General features: G+C 40.2%; 1 protein-coding gene across 2 annotated transcripts; it reads right to left on the reverse strand.

Moving 5' to 3' along the window:
* Window positions 1–5,437: 5,437 nt before the first annotated feature.
* usp31 (ubiquitin specific peptidase 31) lies at window positions 5,438–21,820 on the reverse strand. Of its 2 annotated transcripts, XM_079456209.1 has the most exons (17): window positions 20,202–21,820; window positions 19,911–20,048; window positions 18,570–18,664; window positions 18,393–18,485; window positions 16,002–16,137; window positions 15,195–15,342; window positions 14,835–15,009; window positions 14,529–14,640; window positions 14,285–14,379; window positions 13,563–13,640; window positions 12,489–12,618; window positions 12,033–12,152; window positions 11,635–11,860; window positions 11,357–11,515; window positions 9,969–10,121; window positions 9,756–9,794; window positions 5,438–9,669 (listed from the first exon to the last, which is right to left on the reverse strand). In XM_079456209.1, the coding sequence occupies exons 1-17, from the start codon at window positions 20,727–20,729 to the stop codon at window positions 8,177–8,179; spliced, it is 3,918 nt and encodes a 1,305-aa protein (XP_079312335.1). In that variant the 5' UTR covers window positions 20,730–21,820; the 3' UTR covers window positions 5,438–8,176. The 2 variants fall into 2 exon arrangements, with proteins under 2 accessions (XP_079312335.1, XP_079312336.1); XM_079456210.1 differs by lacking the exon at window positions 9,756–9,794.
* Window positions 21,821–23,667: the final 1,847 nt, after the last annotated feature.

Raw genomic sequence — 23,667 nt, forward strand, 5'->3', positions numbered from 1 at the left:
GTGAACACACAGTTATACCTCATTCACTTGCATTCAATTTGAATGTATTGAGTCTGTATGAGCACAAATAAACACAAGATATTTAGTTAATAACTCAATCTTATCTCATTGGAGTTTTAAACAGTCTGCTCATTTGCATGAATGCGTACGTTGTGAATCGTACAAACATGTACGATTACTAGAAAAAAGCAATAGTGAATGGCCACCCCTAAACCTAATGTCACTGGCGAGAAAGCAATCGTATAACTATTTACGAATGAGATCGTAAAAAATAAATTCGAGTTTGCCAAACTTTTGCCGTGAAAAACATAACTCATCTTCTCATCTGGCTACTGGTTGAAGCCCGGATCAGATTCAACTCAATGATGTTTGCATGCAGGACTATCACTGGATCTGCACCGGCATACTTTCACACCCTACTACACCCCATCAAGAAACCTGCGTTCAGCAAACAAGTGGCGCATTGTAATGCCTTCTCAAGGGCACTAAATCCCTTAACCGCTCATCAGTGGCGGTTCTACATTGAATTGCACCCCGGGCGAGAACATCTTTGAGCGCCCCCCCCCCCTCGAAAAAACTAAATTATGTCATATTTTTCTTGACCTAAACTACAGTGGTACAAATTGAATTTGTCATTAAAATGTAATCGTACCACTGTAGTTGAGGTCAAGAAAAGTATACATGACATTGTTATAAAACAATTTGACAGAGTATTAACACTTAATGATATTTTACTGACATTCAATTTGTACCACTGGAAAAAAAGGTTTTTTGTTGTGTTCACTTCCGTTTCCTTTATATCCGGTGTGTTATATTGTTTGTCGTGGTTGGTAGGGGGTGAGCGATGGGATGGCCAACTTTCTGTTGACCGTACAAGTAAAATGTTTGTTCTGTCAAATAAAACAACTCTGACGCGTACAGAAGTGTCTCTAAGGCAATATGGTTAGATGCCGAAACACCAGCTAAGTAGTGTCTTACATTCAATTATTAATCTGCTATGTCATGTTTTTATGACAATTATGACAGGTTAAGATGTATTGGTTAATGTAAAGTTGTCAACAAAGAACTCAAACAAACAATATTTGCATTAAAAATGTCATAATTGAGCGAATGACACATAATGACAGTTGTCATAAACATGCATAAAACCTTCATATTCATGACATGTGTGATGTAGCAAATAAATAGCAAAGGTTATGTTCGTCTTAGAAACTAGCTACAGATTGGAAAATTCTGTTTGCTCATTACGGGACATTACGTTAACCCAACTGATGGAAATAAATAATAATAACTGAACTTGTAACAGTTTTGTTGCAAAGCACGATATTATGGTGAAATTAGATCTCGTGTTTGTTGACTTAAAATCAAATTTGTTGTATAAGTGTTGTCGGTTCTACCTGCCCTGCGCGAGCCTCGAACCGGCGTCTGTCTGAATGAGAGTCGGGCGCTCTAACGACTAGGCAAAACACTGCAGTGTCATTTCACACAACAGGGCAACATGGATACAGTAATCATATCACAGAGAGAACATTATAGTTGCATACCTTTATCTTTTCAGCATACAGGGGCGCCAATTTGCCAATTCCCCACACAATGAATGAATAGATAATAGATAACCGATTTGCGGCGGCCCAGAGTTTTTTTTACTGCTCGTGCCGGTGCCGCCCCACACGTGACATGAAAAAATGCCGCCCCGGGCGACTGCCTGGTTCGCCCGTGCCTAAAACCGCCACTGCCGCTCATTCTCCTTCACTACTCCTTCCTGGTGGAACATTCTTCCTAATGCTGTCCGGTCAACCACATCTCTCACAGCCTTCAAAAAACTACTTAAAACACACCTCTTCTGTGAATACTTTACAGACATATGAAAAAGAAAGTACACTAACCCTATTCTCTCAGTAGGTAGTGGTCTAGCTTTTGTTGAAACTAGTAACTTTGTACGGCATATCGCTTATTGCTCCCTGAACTCTTTGTAAGTCGCTTTGGATAAAAGCATCTGCTAAATGACTAAATGTAAATGTAAATTGCGTTGTCTGTTCCTCCCTCAAAAGTGAAGTAAAGCTTAGGAACACTTAAAATATAGAACACAAATACACTGTATCATTTTTAGAGCTTGACACATTGTCCCCATTGATTTAGACCGTGCGAAAACGTTCAGCATGACCATTCTGCTCATGCTCACCTTTTACTTTCCACAAAATAAACTCTTTAGACAACGTGAGGCTGAGTAAATAGTGACAAAATTTTCATTTTGTCCAAACTGACCTTTTAAGAATCCCTCTGGGTTTTTTTTGGATAAATATACAGCAATTATTGTTGATTGTATTGAACCGATTCTCCTTTTTCCATGCCTCTAATGAGACAGACCCATTATCTTTCTTAGCACAATCACAGCTAGAGGTCAACATGCACACAAAGGAGGCCTCCGTTGATCGGTATTCAACACATTTTTTCCTCCTTTCAGCGTCCCTCTGCCCTTGACTAAAGGCACGGCACAAACGGAAAATTTGCATCTCAAAGGTAAATAAGCATAATTTGACGGTCTTGTTTATTCGCACTGCCTTCGCTGAGGCTGGGTGTGAAACCGTTTTTTAGAGGCATTCTAAAAATGGGCTGTTCATTTCGTGGACAATCTTGGCAAAAAAATATATCCCGAACATGTGCGCAGGGCTTACAAGGCAGATTTAAGGCTTCCGGTCCACGGGTCTTGTGGGATGCGGACTGATGCCACACACACAGTAGTGTAACACTGTAGGGGAGTGAAAGGATGTGACAGATGATATCACCTGTGGGATGAGCTCTAATGGCCTGTGAATGACTCTTACAGTCCCACAACTAACTGTCAGAATTAGCTTATACTATCAGGAATAGTGCTGAGGAATGCAGTCTTTGTGTGGCCGGGAATGAATCGGTGATCTCACTGCAGACACAGGCAGGAAAAGAAGGAGAGAAATTGTTTTATAACGGGGAAACCCATGTTTTAAATGACATCTAGCTCGGAAGTTCTGTATGTTTTGACACGCAGCCAAAATTAACACAGTTTGCCGATCAACAAAAATCTCAAACTAACAGTAAAGAGGAAAGCTATTAACCTAATGGCAAACATAAAATGCCACCAAGAATGGAAATGTTACCGATGAGACTCATCCAATCTGTAAATCATTTATGGATTAAACTATAAGAAGTGCTTTAGATGAGCCTCTTCTAGAGGGTGTAAATTAATATCGCAGATGCTAAATATTCAGCAGAGCGTTTGCACTCAACACCCAGAGCACTTGCCAGTCCTCAAAAATAGCTGCTAATGATAACACTACAAAAAAAACAGGCTGTTCACGAACACGAAAGGCTGTCAGTATAACAAAGGGGAAGAGAGAGATGCTGAAGAGGCTGTATTTAAAAAAGGCAAACAGAAACGGAAGAGAGAGAATGTTTGAAATGAAGTTCATGATAATGTTTTAAGTCTGGTGGTGCTTCCGAACACCATCAATGCAGTTCGCTTAGCGACGGCTTTCACCTCTGCTGAGCAGTGTAAAAACAGTCAAGCTTAAAGCAAACAATAAATATTCTAGTTGTCTCCTGGGGTTAGGGATGCTGAGGGAGGGATGAGCCCTCAAAAATGTTTGTTCAGGTTATGCCGTATATTGAGGCCTCAATTGAAGAAACAGCCTCCTTTTCTCTGCAATGCACAAACGTTTTGGCTGCTTTTCAAATGATCATGCAGGACAACAAGGCGGTTCGGATGAGAAGCAGAGATTACGGTTTCAACCCACTCCTGTCCTGTGGAAAAAACTAAAGGACAGACGGGCAGCAGTTTTAACATTGGCAGAGCTTAGCCCCACGGAACTGAAACGAACACATGCATTGATCAACATGTGTACCTTTTGCTTTGAGTATGAGAGGTTACGGTTACAAATCTTGAACTGGTCATAAACTAAAAAAATTATTAAAGAACGGGAGATGCCTTTTGGGTGCCATCTACAATGTGGTTACTCTAAAAACATGTATTGGCATAATAAATATCACAAAAACAAACGGCTATTAACTTAATATTTTCCATTTAAAGGCGCAATTTGTAAAATCCGCCACGGATGGCGCACATTCAAAGCAGATATGTTCAAAACAACAAGAACGGCGTAGCTTGATGACGCTAATAAGGAGCCTGAAACTATCCACCGCTAATAATCAATCAGACGTGAGTACGAAAACACGTTTATGGATGATGTAAAGTAGTAAAGTTTTATAAATGTTGCATTTGACGACGTGATTTTATTTCATTATAATAAATATATTATATATTCTATTCATATATTAATTATAATGAAATAGATGTCATTCATAAAATGTATTACGATTTAGTAAGATGATGTAAAACGATTACTGCCGGTTTAGTAAATAATATATACATGACATGTCTTTGTTGACAGATCCAGCTGCAATCAGTAAAGAATAATCGTTCTCCATAATGACCGCGCTAGATAGACTCTACAAAAACGAATAATTTCACATTGTAAATGAGACTGTGTTGTCATGGTTTCTACAGCAGTTAAAGCAGAAACCGAGGGTCACGCCAGAGACTGTTATCAGGGAGATGCAAGATCTGGAGAAAGTGTAACGGCTTACACGAATCATGTGAGGGGAGCCTCAGCCATTCATATAAAAACCTCTAGTTTGCTTTCCTGCATTCCTTGATTTTTGACTAAAGGTTGCGAGCTTACCATATAGTGTCTTTGGAAAGCAGATATGATGCCATTGACAGGCCACTCCCAGACACGAGCCTGTGTCACTTAAATTGATTTACAGGAAACATTAAAGATATTACAAGTACTCAAATTAACCAAATATATGACACGAGCCTAGTGTGTTTTGGATATTTTACTGCAAAAAAATCACACACTGCATCTTTAAGAGCATTTTAGTGGGACGTATTAAAAATGTATTAATCCAGCAGTTCATCTCTCAACAATGTACATATTTTTTTTCATTTAATGAATTTAAATAATTATTAAATAACTATTGAAGTGATACATTATCTTTTTAATATACACTTAATATTTTAATATTAGAGTTACTCAGATTAATTTAATTTTTTACTTACATTTACTCAATTTAAACAGTATAATTCATGGATTTCACGGCTTTGAAACGTACACCTTTGCTGAGTGTAAATTGCTGCAGCCAAAACATTTAGTAAATCACAGTTAAACCTTTTACAGTAAACATGCTCCACCTAGTGGTCAACTGTGGACAATGCAGTGAATGTAGAGTTTCCATAGCTTTTTTCCGTGACTTTAAAAGTTGCTTCTTGATGTGGAATAATAAAATGTCTGCAATGTTTTTTCAATCACATTTACACAAAATATTTAGAAATAAAATCACTAAAGAAAAAACATTTTGTTCACATTTTGATGATCTATAGGGAAGAATGTGCTTGGTTTGACTCTGACAGCAGGGAAATTCAAATGAATGAAAATAATAATTTCAAGCACAAATCTGAGCTCAGACCTTTAATGCAGGTCCATCTTTTAATTATAATTCAACCTCCAACATACATGGGGGAGACATGTTATGAATACAAATGAAATGCATTCTTTAAAACAATATAAAAAATAAAAAAGTGCAAACACACATAAAACGTACAAATAAATTAAAGCATTTGACACAGTCTCATGTAACCAAACCTTTACATGGTTCTTGTTTTAAACAAATAGTATTTTCCTCTTTTGGTCGACCCAGACTGTTGTCAATATAATAAAATGGCAGCCCAGTTATCGGCCCACCGAGTGGGTACCAGTATATGAACAATACATGAGAACTGTTTTGGGACATAAAGAAATCACTCAAGTCCAGTGTTTAAAATAAGAGCACACATATCATACCATAATAATGATCAAATAATCTGTCCTATCCCGATAATCCCATCTCATATTGTTCATCTGAGCCAGCCTTGAGCTGTTTAAAATATCCCATATGCAATAAGACTAAAGAGGTAACAGCACTTCTCAGAAATCTCTGTACAGGTCTGTCATATGGCTCGCACCATATGTGTCGTGGTCCGACAACTTCATAACTTAAGACATGGAATGACGTGAAAGACGTTTAGTGTGCCGGTACTGCAGGGAATCGTGTGCACCGAATTAATACCTATAGTATAGTTAGGAAACACAGGTGATATGAACGTACATACTATATACCATACCATAAAGCATGATGACCAACAAAATCAAACTATAGATATACTATAAAAATATTAAACTCATTGAGAGAGGACCTACCCTTAGACAACTTAATGAATAGCTCATTTTATGCAGAACACAAAAGTTATTTTGAAAAATGTTGGTGACCAAAAACTGTTGGTCCCCATTGACTTCATTTAGCGTTTTTGCAGAAGACATCTGTCAAATGATAACAGAATTTTCATTTTGAAGGTGACCTAGTCCTATATGAATTAAACTAATAACAGGGTTAATAATAGAAGGTAGTGTATAAATGGAAAACAGCATGAAAATACAATGCCGATGTGAGCTGTTAAAGCTAATAATTGATGTTCTTATATTACAGTTAAAAAAAATCTACAAAAGTGTGCAAAAAAGCAAGAAAAGAAACGATTCATGCTCTCGGTTGGAAGAAAAAAGCAGACATCGATAACCAGACTAGTCTTGTTTAGCAACGGTCACTTGCATAGTTAAGGTCATGCATCAGTTTAATCATGCAATACTGCTTTTGTACAAATACTTCTTCAGTGCACACAATACGGGCTTGTTGCACGAAAAAAAACTGAAACGGTTGCTACACATAAGTAAGGTCATTGCTAAAGTATCCGTGTTTTGAGCGATAAGGGTGCGTCACAAAGACCAAAAGCAGCATGAAATTGAGAAGTGTCGAATAGTTGCATCAGCACTGCGTGGATTAATGTTTTAATTACAGGCCAGCGAGCTTTCCGCCCGGCTGATGTAATGACACCATTATGCAGATGTCACAATATTCGAATGACGTGCTTAACCTTATACATTCCTCCCATCAAAAACAACATTCGCACTAGTCTGGATGAACTTGTCCCAGCTTACTGGAGACAGGAAATATATTTCGGTTACACAAAATAAATTGCAACTGGAATAAAACCCAGCACAAACCACATAACCTTGGCACAAAAAAAACCCGTTAAATGCATCTGAGGCATATTATGGCGAGGCGGAACATTCCTGAAAATCCGTCTGTGATGCTTTGATTAAATATCTTCCGTTACTATTGCATATGCACAGTATTTTCCTTTAAAATTCGTTTCAATTAAGTTCAATGTGTTTCTAGTCAATATATATTCTCCCCTACAACGTGTAAAAAAAATATTACACAGCTTGTCCGCAGATCAATATGAAGGTAAGCTTTCACACGAAAATTCAAAGCAAGCAAAACGAACTGCTGATAGGTAGAAATTAAATGGTTCAAGTATGACCGTGCGAGTCTCACATTATAACCCCCCCTAAAATATAAAAGAAATCATGCAGGCCCTACACTTCCTCCATGAAAGATCCCGCAGGAATAAACAGCTCAGAGATTGTCCTCCACTAACTTGCTATTCGATCACACAGCAACATTTCAGCTATCGGTCGAGTCACCATTGTTGCGCACATTTGTAAGGGCAGTAATGCTACTTGAACACTTGTAGCTACTCTCAGATACAAAAAGAAAACTGTTGGGATTTGAGAACAGGCTCGGAGAGGTACCAATGTCATCGCCGAACCCTAGTAGGTCGCAAAATTCCATGATTTATCGCTACTGTATCAGTGCCCATGGACCACTGGACTTTAAATAGCACCAAGTGTAGAAGTGGAGCAAGCCGGTATAGCGCTCCGAGGAATTCAGATGCGACCAAAGAAAGAAAGTTAAAAAGTATTTTACATATCCTCCGTTAAGAGTTAAGCATTATTGGAGAGAGAAAAATATATACAAAGTGCTAAGTTAAAACATTCCTAACTGGTGAACAGTAGTAGATTCTTATACCGTACCTTGCCAGAGGCAACGATTTGGTTCCACGGCAGGATAGAAAGGCGCTTCTGATAATTTACATATTTTCTTTGAGAAAAGTAAAATACAGGTATATACTATATACTTTATATTCTTCTTAGGCACATCAAAAATAGCTGCATTACAGAAAATAATGAAACTGCTATTCGGATTTTCATTGAGGCGTCTGTGTTGGCCGTGCTGAGGATTGCATGCTGGAAGAAAGCTTTCTAGAGGATGCCATCTTTTCAAGTGGTCTCTTGCCGTTGACGGGAGACTGAACATTTGTCTCCGAATTGGAAGACTTCGACTTGCCCACTGGTAAAAGAGAGCGTTTGACAGGGGTCGATGTTTTCGAGGAGTCTTTCTCCATGGTGGCCTTGCAGGAGCGCTGCTCCGGAGAGACCTGCTTGGAGGAGCTCCCCGATCCTTCTCCGTCTTCGACGCTATTGAGTTTATTCTGGCTGCTGGATCTGGCTGTCCTCTCGGCAGTCTTCTTGGCGAGAATCGTGGTCTTGCCCAGGTCAGTAGACCGTCGGGTATCTTTCTGCCGAAGCGCGCTCTTGAAAAACGAGAGTCCCTTGTCTTCCAACTTGCTGCCGCGGTGGAGGTCTCTTGAGGAGACGCTTGGGGAGCGCAGGCTGGTGACTGAGGAGCTACTGCTGGAACTTTTGATCGGCCTCCTCTCAAGCCGGCTTCCCTCAACACTTCTGGGCATGGATGTCCGAAGGGGGGCGTTGGCTTTGGACTTCTCCGCTAGGGGACTGGTGGGTGCCAAATCCTTGATAGAGCCCCTCTCCGCCAGCTTTTTCTTGCAGGAGATAGAGTTCCTCTCAGCCACCGAGGAGCTCTTCTTGGCTGTGGGTGATGGCGATGCAGAGGATTGTGGTGTAGAAGTAAGCGACGGCTTGACTTTTGTGCCGCCTGACACTGGAGACACCTGCGCTTGGGACACTTTCCTTTTGGAGGGCGTTCCTGAAGGTGTACCCTTGGTGCTCTTGGGAGAATCGCTCTTTTCTTTAAGATTGGTCGATTTGGTGCCCTTCGTTTGAGGGCTGGAAGACACTTGTGAAGATGAAGACTTTGTTATGGATGAGGTGCTCTGCCGCTTCTTCGAGGACTTCTCTTGATCGCCTTTAGGTTTTGTGGAGCTCTTTTTGCTGCCTGACCCTTCCGCTTTCTGTCCTGATCCCGAGACCTTATGCTTCTGCTCTTTGGAAAGCGGTCCAAGAGTGTTTTGATCCACAGCATTAATCTGGTTGTTGTTGTCTACAGGCTCACCTTTGGAGCTCTTCTTGTCAGTCTGTACCGGAGCTCTACAATAAGCTTCATCCAGTATGCATTTCCCGTTGTCATCGCTACCGTTACCCTCCATCATGGCCAGAGGTGCTTTACTACTTGATTGACGCTCATGTCTGCTGTAACCACCGAAACAAGATGTGGACACCTTGTCGTCACAAGCTTCTCCAATCCTCTCCAGAGGAGGAGAAGAGCGGGAGTCCAAAGAGAATCGTGAGGGCGAGTTGGATCTCATCTGGAGTTTCGTCGACAGGGACCAGGAAGGTTTCATCCCGTTTTCACTAAAAGCTAGAGGACTGGTAACCGAAGATCTGGAGGACAGGCTCTGCCGTTGAATGCTCCTCACAAAGGGCCGCGTTGAGAATCCTCCTAAAAGGCAAGGACAGAGAGATTGAAACCGATGCGCTGATACCAGACTCAATGAAAAGAGCATTAGCATGCAGTTGTCGCTTAACTGAGCAAGGCGGGAGATCCTGTGTTAGTAAGCGCTAAAGCTACAAGAGAGAAGACAATAAAAGAAAGGCACGAGTGAAATACTGGCACAGCACACAGAATAAAGACACCAAGAAGAAGAGGGCAAAATGTGGTACTACTTAGCTTCTACGGATACATAAAGAAACAAGGTGAACATAGAGGTTAGAATTAAGAGATGTGACAGTGTTCTTCACCATCGTCTTCGCTGCGGTCACCGGGAAACTCCCCTGACTCGGCCAAAGATATCAGGGATGTGCGTCTAGAAGAGGCTCCAGATGCCAGACTGGGTGGCCTGCTTCCCTGGAGCCGGTTAACCCAGTGGTCACATAAAGACGAGCTAGTGGAACCTGAGACAGATACAGTGTAATCTTGGTCATTGCTAAAATAAAATTTAATGGTCTGATAAGCAGTTTTCTTTCCTGTTTTCTTTCCATTTTATATTTTGTAAGTTTGTGCAAAAACCAGGAACTAGCGCTGAACAGCTAATAAAGTTCTAATTGTGCTCTGAAAATCATAAATAATTATTCAGCCGCCGTTTAAATCTGAAAAGTGAACCAATGGCGTGGTTTTATGTAAGTATGAAGTTTTTTGCGTTCTTAACGTCTGCATCTCACTTTTTAATAGTGGTTCTCAACCTTTTTGACTCCAAGGCCTGCCATTGTATTCAACAATTCTCAAAAAAAAATAATTTCTTTCCCCAATAAAGTAATTTTGAGCTTGACATTAACTAGACAATTGTTTATTCATTATAAAAATGGCCAAATAATAAGAAATAGTTTGGCTTTTCGTTTCTCATGTATTTCAATCCTCTAATTTTAAGTTATTAGTAATCTTGAGGCCCCCTTGGGGAAAGCGGCCCTGTTGAGAACCCCCATTAACTATGACACACCAACATAAAACATTTTACTATCCTATATTATTAACTTTGGAAATTAAAATAAATAAAAAATATACATTTAAAACATAGTTGACACATACTTCAGTGGGCTTACAAATATATATATATATTAGCATAGGTAAACCCTGTTTTTAGGTTAAAACACACTCAACTAGTTATGAGTAAATACTGTAGTGCACTTAAGTATTTTCCATGTGTGCAAAAATATTGAACTTATGTGTAGTAAAAAGAAAAAAGGTATTTGAGAAGAAAAAATGTATATCAAAAGGCGCCACTTTGTTCTGGAGATATCAAAGCGCTAATTTTTTTTTTATTCAGCAAATGTCCTTTATTTTATGTTACAGCCATAAATCAAGACTTTCTACTGGTTATTGCTAGTCTGTGGCACCTAGTGATAGGGAGAGGAGACATTTTCTAGGCTATACAACATTTTATTGGACTTAAATTTGCATAAACCCCAAGGGTGGGATACAAGTCATCACTATTTTTGGTTCACTTCCCCACTCTAAACTTTTCTCAACTTTTAAGAGAACACTAAAGCTTCAGAATACGGATTCCTTGAAGCTAGCAGACAACCACTAAATCCATCATAAATCTATTTCTCATTTACCAGCACCTCCACATTAACAACACAAATAAAACAGCAAACATGTAGATAAAAAAAACAAATAAGAAGAGAGTCACCTGCTACAGAGCTGTTAGCCGACCAGGAGGGAATTGTTGTCCTCCTTTGATAGAACAGAATGTATGCGCTCTGCTGGCAGACGTCCTCATCAGCTACAGGCTGAACTTCACTGTCATCAAAGCAATACCACTGCCCATCAATGGAGTTCTTACAGTAAGCTGGAAAATGTCATGTAAATACATGTAGGTAAGTAAATGAGGGGAATCACACCATAATTAAATCCAACAAATCAAAACGCTCACACAATACAGTATAAAAGTAAAAGCCTGTACTATACCCGTGTAATGTCCTCCGTGCATGTTGCCGTGATGATTACAAACCGCATACAGGTCATAAAGGTAGTCGTCAGGGTTGCGGCCAAGTCCATAAGGTCGCCTCCATGGTGACCAATGGGAGGGCAGGCTCCAGCTACTCTGGCTTCTCTTCACCACATGGGGTGCCATATCCATGCCAATCAAAGGAACCCTCACCATGTTCTGCATCTTCACCCTCCTGTCACCTTCCTAGAACACATAATGGAGATTAAGACGTATTAGAGACGAAGCGAAACAAACTTGGTAGTCACAACCTTACCCATCCAATTGCACGTGTGGAAACCTATATCATCATTTTAAAACATTTTGTAAACATGCTAAAACCCCTATTTTGGTCCATTTTGTTGTTCTAGAACAGTACCTGTCTAAATCTCTTGAGATGTAGTATGAGAACATCAGGCAGGGTCCACAGGCTGAGTTTGATCCGGCCCTGTTGAAGCTGTCTGCAGTGGGGACAGCGCCAGGCATCATCAGGTGCCAACTGGAACACATACAGGAAGCAGCCATGAAGAAGAACCCTAATGTTCCAAGAGTTTTAACATTTGCAAATCTGGCTACATCATCATTTTCCAGAGAGTAGCTCCAAACCCTGCTCTGACCGAGGCCAGTTCTGGATAACCAAAGGGTATATTTATACTCTGTGTGGAGACTTTCCAGGGTTTAGGATGCGCTTACAAAGAACCGGCAATTTAAAAAAGGCAGTGACAGCAGAAATGCAGCAACCTTGACGTGTCTGTGCACAAGAGAGACAGGAGAAGAGTATATAGCCTACTTTTTGCGGGGGTAAAAAACTGATGAGATGGGAGATGATAGTTACCTGCTCCTCTTTGGTGTAGAGTTGGAAGCATTGGGCGAGGGTGCAGGCCTGAGGCTGATGGTGCTGTTCTCTGTGCAGATACACACTCTCAGCGTCAGGGATGTATTCTTCCTCAGTGTGTCCGAACAGACTACAGAAAATACAACACACACTGCTTACAAACCTCTCATCAGAGCAGTACGGCACATTTGCTAGCTTCCACCGTGACGTCAACATTTATTATAATACTGTCGTTTTTTCTGAAATATTCAGCCCGAGAAAGTTTATTGCATGAATGCATTTGGTAATGTTCAACTTCAAACAGCATTTTTAAAGATCTTTCTTTTGTTGTTGGACAGAAATGTGTTCGGTTGCTGTTGAGTTTTGAGCTTTTGAGTGGGACTTGTAGACATTTACTTACTGTCTGGATTGCATTTACAATAAACCACTAAGAACTACCAATGCACAGTGGCCACGAATACTGGAACACTAAGGCCATATTTATTGCCTCTAAATTATACAAAATACCAAACTCAACTGGTGCTGGTTCACCTAAAGGGATTCTTCACCCCAAAAAATCTGTCATTATTTACTCACCCCAGGTTGTTCCAAACCTATACATATAAAGTTAATATATAGTTGGACAGGCAAAACATTTCACAAAAAGAGATGGATTAGGGTCCGTTTCTATTAAACAAATATAATGGAATGTGTCCATACAGAATAAAATGAAATACACATGTATACATTTCTTTGATCTGCTGAACACAAAGGAAGATATTTGGAAGAATGTCAGTGTGCAAACTGATCTCATCCCCCATTGACTGCCACAGGAGAGAAAATAAATGCTATGACAGTCAAAGGGGTTTGTTACTGACGTTCTTTCAAATATCTTCCTTTGTGTTCAGCAGATCAAAGAAATGTATACATGTGTATTTCATTTTATTCTGTATGGACACATTCCATTATATTTGTTTAATAGAAACGGACCCTAATCCATCTCTTTTTGTGAAATGTTTTGCCTGTCCAACTATATATTAATGGCCACTGTATAAAATAACAAACTTTTAGCAGTTGTTGTTCACTTTCACTTACCATTCCTTGGTCTCTTTGTCCCACTCCACGACGATCTTAACATGAGGAGGTCCTCCTGGCCCACAAGATTTATATGCTCTACAAAAAAATGAAACATGTTTGTTCACTTAATCTGAGGTTGACTATTTAAATAAAACAATATACTTGCCGTCATGAACACTTTGATTCAAATAGTGGTACAGATGACATAATCAACCAAAGATTTATTACCACATCAATGACAAGTTTTGATTAAACTACATAAAAAGAGTACGGGGGTCAATGACATGAAACAGCCACTGCTATAGTACTTTTTCAAGCATTCAATTGGATAAATGACAGATCAGAAACAGAACTGCCGCTCAAGCATCTGTGAAACACAGATCCCTACAGTCAGAGAGTCCATCACAATACTGGCCAAATTACTGGACTGAATTCTCCTCTTGACATTCGCTCCTCTAAAATATCTGTTTGTAGCACAGACCGGAGTGAAAAGCTTCTCAGTTTTCTGCTAACTGCACAGGTGGAGCAGACTAAGCTGCTGTAAAGCTGAAATCATCCTCTTCACAAAACCCAACATGATGCTCCATTTAAAAGCTGCTTCTTGGTGTCATTAAATTGGCAATGTCATGCAAACTTTTTTGCACAGATAGTGACACCGTTGCTTTTAAAGTACTTTGGTTTATAAGAACAGCCCAAAATAACACAATGTGCTCAGTAAAGAGTATTTATATAAGACAAACCTTTCCACAGTGGGGTGACACAGTGGCTGATCCTCTTGTGGCAACAGGTATGTGATTCCAACCACACCGACCACACGCAGACTAAACGGTCCCACCTAAAGTCATCAGTCAACTTTATTACAATCAGGTTGAAGCACTTTAAAATATTTCACATTGCTGAAACATATAATGCCATGCAAGTTTTATTGTTCCCACCAGCATACCATTACAATAAAACTATGTTCGATTTCTTGGCATCACTGACCTGAATGTAAACTCCTGGCCTTAGTAGGTGTCGCATTTTCTCTAGAATTTCCTTCTGTAACACATCCCAAGTCGCAGAACGCTCCAAATAAAGTACAAAAGGCAGTCCAAACCTAGAATAAAAATACAGCATTGATTTTCTACTTTGTGCTACATTTGTCCTGGATTTGTAATTTTCCTAAAAGATATTTTCTATTTTTTTCTTTAAAGAAGTCATTTAATGATCTCAATTTTACAATAGAGTTTCTTTACTCCAACAGCGAGACAATCATCTGAATATTTGTTTATTTTAAGAAGTTATTTTCACCTTCGTCCTTGATGTCCAGTGCAGGCTCGGTTACAGATCAGCAGAATCATTTTCTCACACCCACTGTTTTTGTTGGGCGATGCTGGATTCACCGCACCCTGCATGAACGATGGCGTCCGGCTGTTTTCTGCTCCGTATTTTAAATTGTTTTGATTCAGGTTTGCGAGAAGGCTCCCTGGAAATAGTTTTTAAAAAATTGCTGCCGATTAATGCCAAAACAAACGATAAAACAGCTGGATTCCATCTTAAACTCTCAAATATACTTAAATAGTGGCTCCGGATCTAAGTTTTTCATTTTTATCTTTCAATAACAACATATCCAATTTCTCTAAACCAAAGTGCAATACATAGAAAAAGTACCTCGTTTAGAGCGAATGTTTTCTAATCTAAAAGTCTCAGGCGTTTCAAAAGCAAAGATCGAGTCACTTTCTTGAATGATATCAAGATCGTCGTCATCGTCACAAAAGGAGCGGTGGAAACCATCGTAATACATTTCGGTCAGGACAAACTGCACAGACATAAGAGATACAAATGTCAGGACTGATTGAAACTCAATACAAACACAGGAAATAACTTTGTTTGATGATGATATATGGCAAGACAAACATACAAACAACAATTTACTCTCAGTTTAAGACCACACCTCTGTATAAGGTCCAACATATGATGAATCGATACTGTATTAAGGGCAACAGTGAAGATTTTCTGTTCCAAAGTGGGATTGATGATTTGCTTGTTTCATCTTCGCCACATCAAACTCAATAAAATAATTTCCATTTTAAAAAAAGGACTGAAATCTGATTTAATATGCTTTTATTCTTTAAACCAAGGATTGGCAAAACTGCGCGCTTTCTGCTGAATTTTAAATATTACTTGGGCTGTCAATATATTGTGAAGACTGTGTGTGGCTTTTCTAAAATATTGACATATATGATGAATCAGTTTATTAAAATCTGAATCAACGGAATGACATATTTATTACTTTAAGAAAGCCACAGAACAAAGATAACATATTTGCTTAAATTCTGTTACCATATCATTCATTCTGTTATACTAGATAACTCTTCTGACTATGGGGTTTAATGCTCCATTATAAACCAGTGATATACTTTTATCACACATTCAATCCATATTAACGCCATCGTACAAAAACTCTATGGACTGCACCTGGTCTGGTGGTATCTTTGTCTCACGTGACACGGCCTCTCGCAGTCTGGACACAGTGCTGTTGAGTGGTACGGCCACACCGATCCTCATGCAGTGAGAGTACTTGCCTTGATACACCACAGTCACATACAGAGGCCTAAAGAAAGTCAAGTGATATTGAACATTGTGAGTTAGAGGCAAGTCATGAAATGAATGTGTTCATTGCATAGCAACTCATATTATTCAATCCCTCGGAAACAGCCTGGAGTTACCAGCCACCGTCCCAAAGGCAAAAGATCAAAAATTACGCCTTTCGAACTTACATTACGGTTAGCAACACTGAGCTATAACCAGCAAACTCAAATAGCTACACATCAACATCTGTGCATTGGCCCTAGATAAGAACCCACTGTTCAACACCTCTTGATCAACATCTGTCCACATCAAGAGCACATCATGGGACGGGTAAGGATTGAAAGGTCTATGAAGTCATGTGCATAGAATGTAGAGTTATTGCTCTGTACGAGTAAGAGACCTTAAAGTCAAATCCTGCTCAACTACTATGAGAAGATCAAGCCACGGAAACTATCTTAAAACACACATCACTGAACTTCCAGCCCACATTTTCTCATCCTCAGATCAGTCATTCCTCACACTGGCAAAACATAACCTCTGAATCCACTATTTTGCCGTGCTAATGTTTTTCAAAGCGGAGAGATGCCAACAGTGCAGAAAGTCATTGTGGGCGGACGGGTCACAAATCCCCATTTCTCTTTTGTGATGTGGAACATCTTGCATTAAGAATGATAAGAAATCACTGGTGGGGTTATAATTCAAGAGTTGAATCCTGCTCAGCATCTCTCCCAGGAGCTATTATTCACTTGTATCTACTATGAGGGGCAGGTGTGTTGTAAATCACTCTTTCTTCTAACAGTGTGGCTTCTTTAATCATTCATGTGATCTAATAAATTCAGCACCTTACAATCGGCTCTATATTAAACCAACTGCTCTACTTGATCAACTACTGTGATGGTCTCCCTTAAATAGCATTACAGAACCTCAGGAGAACAGGAGCTCTGGATATGTTCCTATCTCAAATAATGAGGGAAAGTATATTTAGCACCTACATCGAGGTGAAAGCAACTATTTAAGGATTTAAATTATTAAACTGGCTTTAAGGGAATATTACAGTTAAATACAAGCTAGTACTAATAATGGCATTTGGAGCACGCTGTCAGTTATCACAGAAAATCATTTCAGCCCATTCCTTAATGTTTAAAACATAAACCTGCAGATTATTACGAGTTATTATAGTTTTGATTTAGTTTTTTTATATACTTATATATATAGTTTAATTCATAAAAAAGTTTTTAGATTAATTTTAGTTAACTTTTTAGCAATTTTGGCATGTGCTCTTTTCTAATTTTTATGTTCTATGTTGCTATATACGATTCATTTATGATTAAAGTTTTTGTTTATTATTATAATTTAAGTGCTTAAAATCCATTTCAGTTTATTTCTGAAATAATTGTTTATTTCAATTCTTCCTTTAGTCAAGTTTTTCCAAAAATATTCATGTCAATACTTTATTGGATTTCAATAAACAGAAATGTTTTCCAAGTTTGAATTTTAGGAAGCTAAAATAACCTTGATTATTCCTTTGCATTCTGCTATTTACATTGATTTAGGGCTGTTCAACGATTTTTAATTTTGTGTATACATCATTTATGTCTGTGTACTGTGAATATTATATTTTTATTTATAAACACACACTCATACATATTGAAGAAAATAAAATAATTAATAAAATGTAATAAATACCATTTAAATTATATATAAATAAACACATGCAAATATTTCATAAATATATATACTGTACATGTGTAGGCATTTATAAATACAGAATATATATGCACATATTATGTTAAAACAAACTTTTATACGATTAATCGCGATGAATCACTGAACAGCCCTAAATTTAAGTCAAATGACATCAAACTGACATGAATCAGAAAATGTTTGGACTACATTAATAACAACAAAATCAAGAAGACATGGATGTAACACTCTACTCAAAGAATATGTATCTACACGAATAAATAAGGTCAATAACAAGCTTCATGGCGAGTGGCATGTCATGGGCTGTGATGCAGATCACCCCACCGTGCTCACGAATTAATAAAGCCATTAGCTTTGCATGAATGGTAATCGAACATCCATAGTGGACAAAACTGACATCATTATGATAAAAAGCATTTAAATCACCTAATCCACACTCTACAACTTCCACAGAGATTCAATCTGAAATGATTTCTCAGCCTACAGATACAGATGTTGTCATCAAACCACGCAGCATGGACAGTAAAGCACAGTGACATCATCAGTGGTGGATGCTGGGCAGTGAGCACTTACCGTGTGTGAGGTAATGGAATCGGGAGGGAGATACAGAGAAAAGGATCAAAGGTGTTGCTCTGTTTTTGACAGTGCGGACAGGTAAGCGAAGATCTGAAAGCAAGAGATGCCACAGTGAGCGATGACCCCAATAAGACAACTCGATACAACCGAGAGACAGGCAAACACTCATCATACCTGTATTGAGCTTGAAAGAGCTCTTGAACAAATGACCCAGCTGAAAGAGGAGGTGAAGGTCCCTCTAATGCTCCATCATCTTCCTCAATAGGTGGCTATGGTAGAACATTTTCCAAGAATTATTTAAGAGTGAAGACATATATTATTATACACAGCCTGCATCATAAGTCAGTAAACAGATCCATAAATACCACCAGCACTGTGATAAATAATGATCTGGAACATGATCTGTTCATTTGTAAATATCTGATTCCAGTTTAGCTTCTGCCTCTCCAGAGTAGTTCAAGCAGTCATCGTCGTGCTTCTTGGCACAAACTACAGGAAACCACCACATTTATCAGAATCAATCTGAATGACCTCATGCCAGTATGCAGGTGCCTGACCCCCAGCGGGACACGGCAGACTGTAAAAAGAAACCAAATGAGGCACCTTCAAAAAAAGGCACTAGGATGCGACTGTAGTGAGCAAGGCGGGGCGAGAGCCGGTAGGGAACTCTCGCATCTCTCGCGGAGGAGCTCCGGGAGCATAAAGGGACGAGCGACTTAAAGTTCCATGCATTTGATTTACGGCAGGATTTAAATCTTCTAAACTCTCTTGCCCTGATCGTTGTCAGACTGATGTCGGATATAAGACTCCTACCTGTCATTCCAGGACAGAATGGCTCTACAAATCTACCCACGTTTGGCTCTTCTCCTGTTCCGCTATTTAAACGATTGAAATCTCAAGCTTTTATGGAGATGCCAATACAAACCCTCGTTCTTTGTAAACAGTTAGAGTGCTTCACAGTCTCATTTTCAGCTGATCTTAAGGGGTGAACGTATTATATTCTTATTATTATTATTTACTAGGCATCAACAAAACATTCAGTTCTGTTCTTTTCTTTCATGATGTTGACACATGACACATTTACATTAGACGTTTGTCTTCTATAGACCACTTAGCAAGATGTAAACAAAGGTCCGGCAGTGCTTTCGGTTCAATTTATTTTGCCTTTTTCATGATTTTTACACAGGATGGTAGAGACTGACAGGAAAGTGTGGGGTGGAAAGTAGGGAGTAGGATCGGCAAAGGACATCGAGTCTGGATTTAAACACGGGTCGGCAGAGGTGCAGTAGCACTATGTCATCCTCGGCACGGTTTCACGATTCTATTTAGATGTTTTAATCTTGCATATATAATTACATCTTAGATATTCGTTTAGCATTTTGATCCGATATGATATATATGCTGTGTTGGTTGTGTTCTGTTCAAACGTTTCCGCAGTGTTAAAAAACCGAGAGAGGAAGTGCGTGGACCAGAGTCGTTTACGTCTTCCGAAGTGGTCTGTAGGATCTGTCATACCTTTACAGAGGGTCTGCTGTTGGGATGCACAATATGGTTTAGGTCTTCATGGACACGATCGAGAAGCCAGAGGAGGAACTCTTGGGCATCGTGCTGTGCATTTCCCCGGTACTGCATGGCACTCCTTGCCACAGCGCTCTGCACAAATGCACACCCATAAAAGTCAATATTCTTTGGCGGCAATATAATACAGTTTCAGAAAGGATCTATGAAAACTTATATGCGGTGATTGAACTTTGTGATGGTTTCAATTGTTCAATGGTGAACTGCAACCCAGACGATACAACTTACTTTGAAGTCTCGACTGTGTTGCGGCGTGTACTCAAAAGTCCACAGGGCACGGACCAGTCCAGACAGCTGCTCGGTCACCTCTCCCTTGGCCTGGCAGCCCTTCCCCTGCACCACGCCGTTGGTTTTGGGCTTCTCGTCGTCGGTCTCGTCCCCTCGGTACTGCTCCAAAGCCAAATACTCCGCGAAGAGCTCCGTGTTGCTCAGGCATTGCAAAATAGCGTTCATGAAACACGTATTGCCGTGGTTTTTCAGTCCGGACACCCCGGGGATTTTGTCACTGGGTAGAAATCCCCCGCAGTCGCTCTCATCCGAGGCGACGGATCCCTTGCCCTCGCTCTTGAAGGCGGTGAACCCCCCGTCGTCCTTTTCGCCCCCCGGTGCGTGTAACTCCGAGCTGAAGTGGGAAAGCGTCGAGAGAGTCTTCAGGACTCGGCTCATAAAACTTCCCACGGACCGCACCGAGCCCCGGCGGAAGAGCTTCTTGCTGAAGCCGGACTTCTTCTCTTTACTGGATGCTTTGCTCGACATGGTTCGGTTGTTTAGGGCATTCCCCTCTCTCGCTGACAGACAGTCAACCGTGTGTCGTGTACGGGCTACGATTACAGGTGAGATGCGTGTAAACGGCGACTTATTTAGAGCATAACGTCGATTATCAAACTGGCATGTTACCGTTTTTAACGTCAGACAACTTAGCTAGCTAGCCGGAGGCAGTGCCTCTGTTATCCGAGCGATTGCTTCAGTGACACGGCCCGAGTTACCTTTGAAAACATGCATGGTGGAACATGCGCGCCTGCCACTTTTAGTGGTATATTAAAAACACGTCACGTCAAGTTGACCGTAATAAGATGTCCCGCCGTTAAGTTATTACAACCAGTCGCGAAACAGCTAATCTCTCCATATCTATACGATATTTTACTATCACCTCACTGACCCAGGTGTTACTTCCCGTACAGTATAAAAACAAGCCATTATTGTGGTCGCGGGTACGCATGCTGTCTAGTGAACTGATTTCATACTAGCCAACGCACTGGCTAGGCTAGGCCTGTCCGGGCTAACCGTGCCATGTCAATAAAACGAGGGGGGAGTTAATATCTGCCGGGGGTCTCGGGAGTAAAGGGTGCCCGTCCAGCATCAAACTCAATCCCGTGGTAAAACGCTACAGATCACTGTCATAACACGGGACAGCGGTTAGCTTGCGCCGCTAGCGCGCTAGTTGCTTCATTTCCCAATGGGCGCATACATAATTATACGACGCACTGCAACTCCACCCAGATGACGCTTCGTCCCGACAGCTAAATATCAAGCACGGGAGCTCGCGCTGTATGGAACGCGAGAAATGCGTTGGTTTGTTTTTCTGTTTTGAGGAGATGTCCAGCAATGGCACCGACGGTCGTCCGAGGCGAGCCCGACGCTACCGGAGGAGAGGCGCGCGGTCGAGCGGAGAGTTCACCGCGCGATTCCCCTCAACCGCATATCCGAAAACAAGCCCGTCATATTTCCTCGAGGTGCCTCAAAGCCCGTGCAGTTTCGAAATATGCGATGGCTTCCGACAGACCCAAATCTGACATCGGTCTGTTGGTGGGCCGCCTCGCGTCCTCCAGCTCTTTGCTAAAATCACTGACACTGCAGGGCGGCGGTGCGCCGTGACGTCACGGACCGGCAGCGGTCTCGTGCAGGTAGTTTCTGGTAGATGCTGTACCTGCGATAATGGGATGGGGGTGTCCTCTTCCTCAACTGAGTCACAATGCTTTGATTTGCCTAGTCAGGCTACTTGTGACGTATTGCACACTGTTTTGTAATCAGGAGAGTAGTATAACGGGGTAAAGAGCCTTTTTTTGTCCCATGCATCCCTACAGACCCATTATCAGTAGGGTCGAGTACACTGTTCAACCACAACCAGACACATTTTCCTCATTAAGTCAATTTTAATGAATATTATTTAGGTAGATTACTAATCAGTTAGACAAAATTTGTAGTTGGTAATTGAATCTCTTAGATTACACATTTTGATAACGTAAACTGACTACTTTTGAATTACATTCAGATTACTTTTGATTTAAATCTTATATGATGTTACGTATATTGAAGCAGGATCATGTTGTACCATTTTGACTAATGCATTGAGGAAAAATTTTCCATTCTTTATCACCAACAAGAGCCCCAGCATCTTTTTAAAGTGCAGTACGGACAAAATACTAACACTCGTATCATTTGTTGAAAGGGGTGCGACAAGATCTCGTGCCACAAGATCTCGCAAGATTCTTGTCAAGGTCTTGTGAGTTTGATGGTGAAATTAGGTTAAAATCATATTATAATTGATAAAACTAGACGTAGAAGTACATACATTTAAGGTAAAATTTCAAAACGCACATATTTAGCTTTTTGTCATTTAAGGCATTTCATATATTTAGATACAGCATTGAGGATTACTTAAAAATTGTGTTAAAAAGTTGTCTTGTTCTCGTCTCATCTCGCGGGATAAGTGTTTTGTCACACCGCTAGTGTCTATACATCCAGCCATTAAAAGCTAAGTGCCGCTCCATTTTGCATATCTGTGCGATTTCAAACCCCTCTCTATGCCGGAAATAACTAAAAAGAATCACAAAAATATATAAGTGGTAGGTATGTTTATTACAAAAAATGTGGGGACAATCACTGAACAGTAAACAACAGAATAATATAACTTCGACTGTGAAGGGGCTCATGTGACACCCCTTCTCATCTCTCTCCACTGGCTACCGGTTGAAGCCCGGATCAGATTCAAGTCTCTGATGCTCGCCTACAGGACTATCACTGGATCTGCGCCGGCATACTTTCACCATACTTTCCCTCCTACACCCCATCAAGAACCCTGCGTTCTGCAAATGAGCCACGTCTTGTATTGCCTTCTCAAAAGGGCATTAAATATCTCCCCCTCATTCTCCTTAAAAACTCCTTCCTGATGGAACATTCTTCCCAATGCGGTCCGGTCAACCACATCTCTCACAACCTTCATAAAACTACTTAAAACACACCTCTTCTGTGAATACTTGACAGACAAATGAAAAAAAAGTTTACACTAACCCTCTCTCTTTCTCTGGTCTAGCTTTTGTTGAAACTAGTAACTTTGTATAAGCACCTATCGCTCTTTCATGACATATCGCTCATTGCTCCCTGACTTCTTTGGATAAACTAATGTAAATGACTGTAACTGTAAAAAGTAACTGTAGTCTGATTACAAGTTTTTTAAAATAGTTTAATGTAATAACAAGTACTTGATTTCTGGAATCTGATTACGTAATACAGATTACATATAATCTGTTACTACCCAGCTCTGGAAAACGTAGTTTCTGCTCTGATTATCCCGGGAAATTATATAAGTGCAACAGTTGCACAATATTATCCAGAACCAAAATGCACCATTATTTGTCCCAACAAACTAGGGGGAAAAATCATAGAAGCTCGACATGAACCATTACCCACAAGA

The sequence above is a fragment of the Barbatula barbatula genome, assembly GCF_947034865.1.
Source record: "Barbatula barbatula genome assembly, chromosome: 5".
Classification (NCBI taxonomy): domain Eukaryota; kingdom Metazoa; phylum Chordata; class Actinopteri; order Cypriniformes; family Nemacheilidae; genus Barbatula; species Barbatula barbatula.